The sequence below is a fragment of the Mauremys mutica genome, chromosome 14, assembly GCF_020497125.1.
Source record: "Mauremys mutica isolate MM-2020 ecotype Southern chromosome 14, ASM2049712v1, whole genome shotgun sequence".
Taxonomy (NCBI): domain Eukaryota; kingdom Metazoa; phylum Chordata; order Testudines; family Geoemydidae; genus Mauremys; species Mauremys mutica.
This window is the reverse complement of record NC_059085.1, coordinates 12,472,207-12,481,573: the sequence shown is the minus strand read 5'-3', so window position 1 is coordinate 12,481,573 and position 9,367 is coordinate 12,472,207. Positions and strand designations below refer to the sequence as shown.

Below are 9,367 nucleotides of genomic sequence, written 5' to 3'. Positions count from 1 at the left end.
CTTCCAGAACAAGAGGCAAATTGGAAGGGAAACAATACCTTTGCTGCTGCTCAAGCACTACCACTTGCTAGGGTGTGAGCCCAAAGTCACAGTGCAGCTCTGAGTGAAGACTTCAGCATGTTTATTATTCGAGCTAGCCAATCATTCATTAGTTTTATAGTAATTCCATCCAGTCTGCCTTTCACTCATTTCCCCACAATAATGCTATGTGGAATTGTATCAAATATCAGACTGAAACTGAAATGCTAACCCTCCGCTGCATTTCCGATATCAGCTACGCTTGTTATCCTCTCACAGAGAGAAATTAAGTTAGTTTGGCATGATAGGTTTCAGATGAATCCACAGTGTCTACTATTTACCACTTTATTATCCTTCAGCTGTGTACAAATTGATTGCTTTATTAATTGTTCTAGCACAGGGGTTGAAAAATCCACTCATCTAAGGTGAGTAGGAAACTGTCGGTGCTGCATCCGTATTGAAGAATTTAATTTTTCATTAAAAATGTGTGCAGCCTTTATGTTCAGGAAGATAATCTTCAAAGTGTGAATTGGTAACAGTGCTGTCTTCTTAAGTCTATAGACCAAAAGCTTCATTGTAGGGTGGTCAGAGAATTTTTTTTTTCTCCATGGAAAATGATAAATGATAGTGATTTTTTTTTCATCTTCATCTACATTTTCAACTATTTGTCCAAAACAAAAACCCAGAAACCAAACAGTTTTCAGGGTTCATCACTTTTCATACTGATCTTAGGCTGGTAGTTTTAATCCTCAAGTTGGTAAATTTTCCAAGCTCTGATCAGGTACTGACATTAAATTCTTATTACATTCACATCATTCACTGGAGTAACACTGGTGTGCACCTGGGAGAAGAATTTGGTTCACTGGTCTGTAATTCTGCAAGTCTGCGTATTTTCCTAATTGCAAGAATAATTGAACATATTTACCTTTTCCAGTTCTCTGAGACCTTCTCTCTTATCCATGGATTCTAAGAAATGAGTTCAAACATTACTTCTGATAGTTCCTTTAAGACTCTACAGTGAATTTTGTTGGGTCCTACTCATCTAGGGTGACAAGATGTCCTGATTTTATAGGGACAGTCCCAATATTTGGGGCTTTTTCTTACAAAGGCTCCTATTACCCCAATTTTTCACACTTGCTCTCTGGTCACCCTATACTCATCTGAATTTGCTCACATTATTTGGTGTTCTTTAATCTTTCGCTTCCTGACTCTGCCTTAAAACCTCTCCCTTGCCTCATTAACTATCGGCTATATTCTTCCCCTCCATCTAGTATGTCAGAAGGGGAGATAGACAACCCAGTTCTGAAGCCAGAAGGGAAGTTGTGTGGAGATGTTCTTCCCATGAGAGATGTTCCTCTCTTTATTCCATGGTAGCTGTGATGAAGATCAGATTCCCATAGCTGGGAAGGGATGTGGGCAACAGAAAGGTGGAGGAGCCAGAGGAGTAGCCATTGTACATGGCATGTTCTTCTTGCAAATAATCAGGAAATTCAATGTTTCAAGCATGATAACTTAGTGCTGCGAGCAGGGGCCCCAAGAATTACCTAAATCAATGCAGCAGAGTAGAGAAGAAAGCCAGAAGAGGCAAGGAAACAGTCCGGAATGTGGAAGGCCAGCCATCTATGGATTTATGGCCTGCACTTACCAACCTGAGCACGTGGGGCTGGCCACTCCTCTTTCCAGATCTGTTCTGCCGCAAGCGCTGTTGGTCTGGGTGGGGCAATGCGGCACAGTGGTAGCAGCTGAGGATTTTCTAAGGCATGATTCATAGGATTTGGCCCCATGTTTGTACTAAGCCTCATATGATGATTAACACTTTTAGAGAAGGCTGAATAAAAGTAGCTAGTAAGCATTCATGCCTTCCCTTGCACAGCTGTTATTTGCTTTCCCTCACTGTTAGGTAGCAGACCTCCCTTTGCCATCTTCTTGTGTCTTATCTATTTATAACATGGTCTTTTGTTCCTTCTTACATCCTTTGTCAATAACCCTCCATTTTGTTCATTGGCCTGTGTAGTGCATTTTATCTCTACCTATCCTTACTAACCTTCTATGCTTGCATTCATCAGTGTTATCTCTCTAGATATCATTCATGCTCAGACATCACAACCACCATCAACTTTATGGGTTAAAATGGAATATAAATATCACCTGGCTGCAATACCATGAAGGAGTTTTAAACAATGCCATTATTTACCCTACTAACGCTTTCTGTTCTCTTCTGTTTCATAATTTTTATTTAGAATCTAACTGATAAAATTAGTCAGGAAATACAGAATGTAGCTGGCTGGAATTCCAAGACAACTGTCAGTTTTGCGTGTGGAGAATAATAATACAAATTAGAAAAAAAAATCAGCCAGCAAGGAGGGTTCTTTTGGTTAGCTTGCAGGAGATAGCCCATGAGGAGACTAATCCTGCTCATCGTACTGATGCCAAATATATCAAAAATATTAACAAAAATTGTGAAACTAGAGTATCTAAAGTCAGGCACCTACATCTTTCAGATTAAATGGCATTGGTCAAAAAGATTTGACAGTTTATATGCAAAGATTGGAACTAATAAAATCTAATAAATAAATAAATAAAATTATCATTCTTGTGTATCTTTTTACATGTTAAAGGGACTGTCGAGTTAAAAATTCTCTATTGAAATAATCATCTGTTATTACTAACATACTGGATTATTAAAACAGAAGGAGTGTTAAAGATGTAATTCACTTTTCACCATAAATGCTCTATTTATTTATTTATTTAGGTATCCTGTATTATGGAAATAAACTAGTCAATTTTACTTTAGTTTCTAGTCAATTTCATTTTTTGTTTCCAGTGCAATAGCATAATGCTGCAAAACCTGGGTGACAAACAATGTGGAAATTCATTTTCAGGTTAAAAAAAAACCAAACTGTTTGCATTGATTATTTCTAAGTATTATGAACTATTTGTATTAATATTTGGGGTTTTACAAAACAAAACAAAAAAATCTAAATGTCGTGCCCAAACACTGACAGAGTCCCTTTTGGTGATTAATCTAATGACATCAATCAATGTTTAACTACTCTCCCTTCCAACTCCCCTCACCCCACAAAAAATCCCCAGCTAAAAACTGCACACACCCACATGAAGAAAGAAAAAGAAACAACGTAATTAATACCTTGGTGCATAAACCTGAGGTGGGATTAGGGAAACTTTTTCTCACTTCATTCGCCCCCAGTAACAATTTTGCATAAGCCTAAAAGGGTTCATCCCTGCAATCATATATATTTCATAGAATCATATATTATGCTTTATATGACCGCAGCACCTATAGGCTCGAACCAAGACAGGGAACCCACAGTGCTAGGCACTGTACATGCATAGAAAAAGAGACAGTCCCTGCCCCAAAGAGTTTACAAAAGGGTGGGAGAAAGGAAGCTATCTTTCCATTTTATAGAGGGGAAACTGAGGCACGGAAATAAGTAAATGACCTGTCCAAGGCTAGCATAGGAGGTGACAAAGGTAGGAATACACCTAGGTCTCCTGCAGCCCAGGCTAGAGCCTTTCCTCTCCCAATTATCAAAGTTAGCAATAGAAAAGACCTATTAGCTACAAAATACATACATAACGAGAATAAGAAGTTACACTTCTAAACTGCCCAAGGTCACACAGTGAGCACCCCTGTCCCCTGCCAGCGTTTGAACTGGGGGAGTGAAAGGGACCGACACGCCTTTAAACGTCCCTGTAGCCCATTGGGCCTGAGAGAGCTGGGGGGGAGGGGGGGGGACGAATGGAGACAATGGCAAGTTGTCCACCCAGAGGCTCCTAGCCCAGACTCCCTCCCTCTAGACCCTGCTCCAGTTGTGCTCAGGGCTGCCCGGGGGGGAAGGGCAAGTGGGGCAATTTGCCCCAGGCCCTGCAGCCCCCCCCCCACGAGAATATAATATTCTATAGTATTGAAACTTTTTTTATGGAAGGGGCCCCCGAAATTGCTTTGCCCCCGGCCCCCTGAATCCTCTGGGCGGCCCTGGTTGTGCTCCAGCTCTTCCAGGCTGCAGAGCCCGCGGGCAGGAGACGGGCCCTCTCCTAAGGGGCCACTAGGGCGAGGCCCCTTTAAGAACCGCAGCCCATCACCCTGGCCTCGCGCGCCGCTGGGGCCGGCTGCACCTGTGGGAATGGAGCAGGCGCGCGAGCCCCCCATGCAGACGCACGGCTACACTAGCAGCAGCAGCAGCAGCAGCAGCAGCGCCTCGCCGGGCGCATGCGCGGGCGGGCGCTGCGGACGTCACCGAGGCAGGCGAGCCCGTGAGTGCGGACCCCTGGCGCACTCTCCCTCCCTCGCGCCCGCGCGCGCGCGCTCTCTCCCCTTCTGCTGCTCTCTCCGCCAGGAGCCGCCGAACGATGCGATCGCTCGCAGCCAGCGCCGCCGCCGCCGCCCATTAGAGACCCCCCCCCTCCCCGCCTGCCTTCCAACAAAAACCCTCCCGCCAGAGCAGGACCCACCCTTTCCCCTCCCCCCCACCGAGCCCTCTTCCTCCTCCATCGGGAAGAGCTCAGCCTTTTCTGCACCAGCCCCAGTGCCTGCCTGCAGCCCGGCGCCCCCTTGGATGCACTGATTGCTAGCGGGAGAGGGAAAGGAGGGGAGGACAGCCAAGAAAGGGAAAAAGGGGGGGACGCATTTGGTTGCCCAGATTTTTTTTTCCCCCGGGGGGGTGATTTTTTTCCCCCTTTCCCTCGGAGTGTCTGAGAAGGGGGGAGGCGCCCGCCGAGAGGTGTTTTTTTCTGGGGGGCCATCATGGGATGTACACTGAGCGCAGAGGAGAGAGCCGCCTTGGAGAGGAGCAAAGCGATCGAGAAGAACCTCAAGGAGGATGGGATCACCGCCGCCAAAGACGTGAAATTACTCTTGCTAGGTAAGCGGCGGCTCCCCCCCGGACCCTCCCACCGCCTCCCGGCCCCTCTGCTGAAGTCAGGCTTCTTCCCCGGCTGTGCACATTCTGCCCTGGGAAACTCTGGCTTTGGCCAAGATCAACCCCCCCCTCCCACCCATCCATTAACCCAGCTGCTCTCCCTCCTATGTCATCTCCCTGATCTCCTTCTAGGCTCACACTCACCGGCTCTTTCCTTTCTGTGTCTGTCCCCACAGGGGCTGGAGAATCTGGGAAAAGCACCATTGTGAAGCAGATGAAGTAAGTCCTTTGGGGCGAGTGCCCTAAAAAGCGTTGATCATTTGCCTTAACAAAAAAAATTGACATTCCCCTGTTGCTTTTTTTTTTTTGGAGGAGGAGGGAGGTTGGCAAGAAGGCGATTCTTTAGTTGTAAGAATGCCTCCGACCGCCATATTTATGGGAGCGTTATTGTTATTATTTTGTGGCTTTGTGGACCCACTGGCGTGGCACATCTGTAGCCGTGATTTCTGGTTGGGAAAGAAGATGGAGGGGGATCCAGCCCTTTGCCCACCATGGACGATCAGGTGTCTGCTGTTCATGGGGCTGGTGCTGAATTGAAGGTGGTGTGGTTTCTCTTTTCTTTCTCCCAAGGTGTGTGTCAGGTGAGGGGGGGACAGGGGGGGTTTCCCAGATGATGTGAATGGCACAGCTGTAACCAGGGCATCACCATTAAACATACCACTGTCGATTAAGATTAATGTCAGGGTTTTATCTCCCTCCCCTCAACGTACACACTCCCTTCGGTGTTTGAGCTCCTGACATGGGCTGCTGGGTTGACCCGCTGGCAGTTATTTATTTCTTTACAAAATCTGCCTGTAATGCGGATTTAAAGCAAGGCTTGCTGCCACTCAAAGCCCCTTTTCCCCGAGATTTCAGCCTTTCCTCTTAATTAATGAGAGATGAATTTGGCTCCTGCTCACCAATTAAAATTAACGGGGGATTTAAAAAAACAACAACAACAGAAAATAATAATAAAGCCACAAGGAAACCGGCTCCTTTATAAAAAACACTGACCACTTCGGAACATGATTCCTCCTTCCCCCTCCATCAACCATTTCTCCTGAGCTCGGGTGTGTTTTAAATCTCCCGAGGCTGTCTGGGAGCAAGTGACGAACCGCTGTGGCCGTGTGGTGCTGGACTTGCCCAGGGGTTCTGCTGTGACACCTTTGCACACGCACACACACGCTTTTGCTAATGAGGCAGTTGCTGTGCAATAGACGCCAAAAAATGGTTCTTTTTCCCAGTTGGCACCGTGGCTGGAGAGTGAGAGCCTCCCCTAGGCGAGGTGGGGCCGGCTAGCGAAAGGGGATTTCTCCTTTCACAAGTCCTTTAAAAAAAAAGAAATAAATCTCAGCTTTACCCTGGACCAGACGTGAGCAGCTCGTTGGAGGTGGCGCCATCACTGCACAGCCCCTGATCGCAGCCTTGGGAATCCCTCTCCTGCCCTGTAATATTTGACACGGGATGGGGAGGGGGGGTTATTATTTATTTCTTTGCACAAGGACCATTGCAAAAGGAGCTGCTGCTGGGAGGGCCCCGCCGGTCCCCTGCTCCCCGGGGGGCTGCTCAGAAGTGGGTGTGGAGGCAGGGTGTGGTGGGCGGTTATTTGCCAGCGGCTCCTGGCCCACCTGCATGGGGGGGGCGGGGACCCCCTTTGCAGCTCGGAAAGGGTTTGAGCATGGAGGGGGGGGCTTTGCCTGCAGAGCAGCGGCCGCCCCGGGCCGGTCCCCGCGCGGCGGGGCGAGCGGTGAGATTTCAGGCGGTTCAAGTGGTGGACAGCGCCCAGCAGAGCCTGGAAAAGTCGATTGGCTCGGGGAGCTCGGCGGCGCTCGGCAAGGCTCGGCGGCGTTCGGAAGCGGTCGGGAGAAGCCGAACAGGCTCGGAAATGGCCGAAGGGGTTCGGGGCCGCTCGGCGTTCCATGCCTTTTGGAACGAAGGGCCCCGATCCACCGGCTCCCGCTGCAGGCAACCGGGGCGGGCGGGGGCGGGGGGAGTTTTGCCATTGACTGCAAACGGGAACAGGATCGGGCCCTTCTCTTCCCAGCCCCACCCCGCTCTCTGCCGAGGTGCCCCACGCAGGAGAGGGGTGGGGGCACTGACACCCAGAAAAACCAGGCCCTGCCTCCCAGGCGCTCCGAGAGAAGGGGTAGTGACATTTTCCAGTTCCCAGGGATTGTATTGGGGCAGGAGATCTAGGAAGAAAACTCTCCCGGCCTCCAGAAGCTTGGGCAACCCTCCGCGTCTCAAATGGCTTTTTTATATGGATACGTTTGTTTCAGTAAAGACCACACGCTCAGCTTTCGCTGCGTGGAAAGGCGGTTTTGCAAACAGTCCGCACGGTTTTGCCCTTTGGTTTATTAGCAAATTTGGAGTGGGAAGGGGCTACTGCAAATAAATACCAATACATTGTTAAATGTGTCAGTGGGATCTGTTAGATTGTCCGCAGTAGACCTATACAGGAGCGACTTTGTGTGTGCATGCTGACATCCACAGATCTACCACTTCCCTTCAACCAAAACACACCCAAACCACCCTTAGAGAAGATGAATAGTAGGACGAGTTTGTGGCAATGTACATTAGGTGACTATGTAGGCATATAAAGTTACTGTACAGTCGCTCTGTGCGGCAGTATTTGCATTTTGAAAGCAAGATGGAAAAAGATAATATACTGCTCTGAAGCTGCTCTCAGTTTATTAAGTAATAATGATAATAATACCTAGTTGATATACAGTGCGTTTCATCAGTAGATCTCAAAGCAATATATGATATGCTTGCAGTTCTATACCTGAGTTAAAAATTCACAGAAACCTGTCTTTATGAACCTGCTTACGTTGTCAGCCGTCAGAACTGGGAGGTGTCTTTTACTGTGGAAACTCTGTACCCTGGGTAGGGTGAAGATAGCAGTGTTGCTATGAATATGGCAGGAGGCATATTTAGAGAGCTATTCAAAATCTCTGGCATTGAGAATTATGACTGTAGAATGAACAACTTGCTGATATTTATATTTTGGAGGTTAATTAAATAATAATACGTAAATTAGCATTTTACCTGGTCAAGCAGCATTATATAATATTCTAAAGTAACGCCTGTTTTAATCACACAGGCCCGATGAGAACCTAATGAATCCTTAAAAGACTAGAGCTAAACAGCATGTTTGTTAGACTATGATGAGGGAGACTGATATTACTTTTATGTCACATATTTAGAGCCCTACCAAATTCATGGTCCATTTTGGTAAATTTCACGGTCACAGGATTTTAAAGAAATCTTAAATTTCGTTAGTGTGTGTATGGTAACACCATTGTTTCATGTTCTCTGTGTATATATATATATCTTCCTACTGTATTTTCCACTGCATGCATCCAATGAAGTGGGCCCACGAAAGCTTATGCTCAGATAAATTTGTTAGTCTCTAAGGTGCCACAAGTACTCCTGTTCTTAAATTTCATAGTTTCGGATATTTAAATCTGAAATTTCACAATGTTGTAATTGTAGGGGTCCTGACCCAAAATTGAGTCAGAGGGGTTGCAAGGCTATTGTAGGGGGGTGGCAGAATTGCCATTCTTCGGTGCTGCTGCTGGTGGCGGCACTGTCTTCAGTTCTGGGCGGCCAGAGAGTGGCAGCTGCTGGCCAGGAGCCCAGCTCTGAAGGCAGCGCTACTGCCAGCAGCAGCAGCAGCACAGAAGTAAGGGTGGCAATACCATACCGCGGTGCTGCCTTCAGAGCTGGGCTACCAGCCAGCAGCCACGGAGCTTCCTGCAGCCAGGGAGGCTCCTGGAGGTGCATCTGACCCGTCTGTGGGAATGCGGTACAGAGGAAGAACTCCGATCCCTCCCCAGCCTGGATAGGACTAGCAGCTGGAGCCAAGCACGTGCTAGAAGCCCCCAACTGGGGCGTCCCAGATCTGCCCCTCCCCAGCTCCAGGCCCAGCGCTCAGGAGTTCAAGGAGCATTGGGCTGACTGTGTGGAGGGAGGCAGAGGGTGTTACCACAGCACGCACCCTCCAACCACAGCATCCTGGGTGAACTCCCACCCATAAAGACTGGCCCTGCCCCCCCCCCCAAAGTGACAACCCCACATATGCCACCCTTAGTTCTGAGCTGCAAGTGGTGGTGGTGCTTCCTTCAGATCTGGGTTCCTGGCCAGAAGCTGCCACTCTCCAGCCACCCAGCTATGAAAGCAGCACAGAAGTAAGGATGTCAATACAGCAACCCCCCTACCATAGCCAGATTTCACAGGGGAGACCAGATTTCACGGTCCATGATGTATTTTTCACAGCCATGAATTTGGTAGGGCCCTACACATATTATTAGGTGCTTCCAATTAGTGAATTACACCCAAAAGACAAGATTCTGTGGTAGTTTTCACACCGAGGTATATGGTTTGACAATATGCCTAGAATTTTTTAATATGATGAATGCTAAAACAAA

The 9,367-nt window shown here is 47.8% G+C and overlaps 1 protein-coding gene across 3 annotated transcripts in view; it reads left to right on the top strand.

Annotated features, from left to right (window-relative positions):
• The first annotated feature begins 4,382 nt into the window (after positions 1-4,382).
• GNAO1 (G protein subunit alpha o1) overlaps positions 4,383-9,367 on the top strand; it is a 310,405-nt gene continuing 305,420 nt past the window's right edge. For all 3 annotated transcript variants that reach the window (XM_044987312.1, XM_044987311.1, XM_044987310.1), the window contains exons 1-2: positions 4,383-4,901; positions 5,135-5,177. In XM_044987312.1, the coding sequence (XP_044843247.1) occupies positions 4,784-4,901; positions 5,135-5,177 (161 nt within the window). In that variant the 5' untranslated portion in view covers positions 4,383-4,783. The remainder of the gene's footprint in view (positions 4,902-5,134; positions 5,178-9,367) is intronic.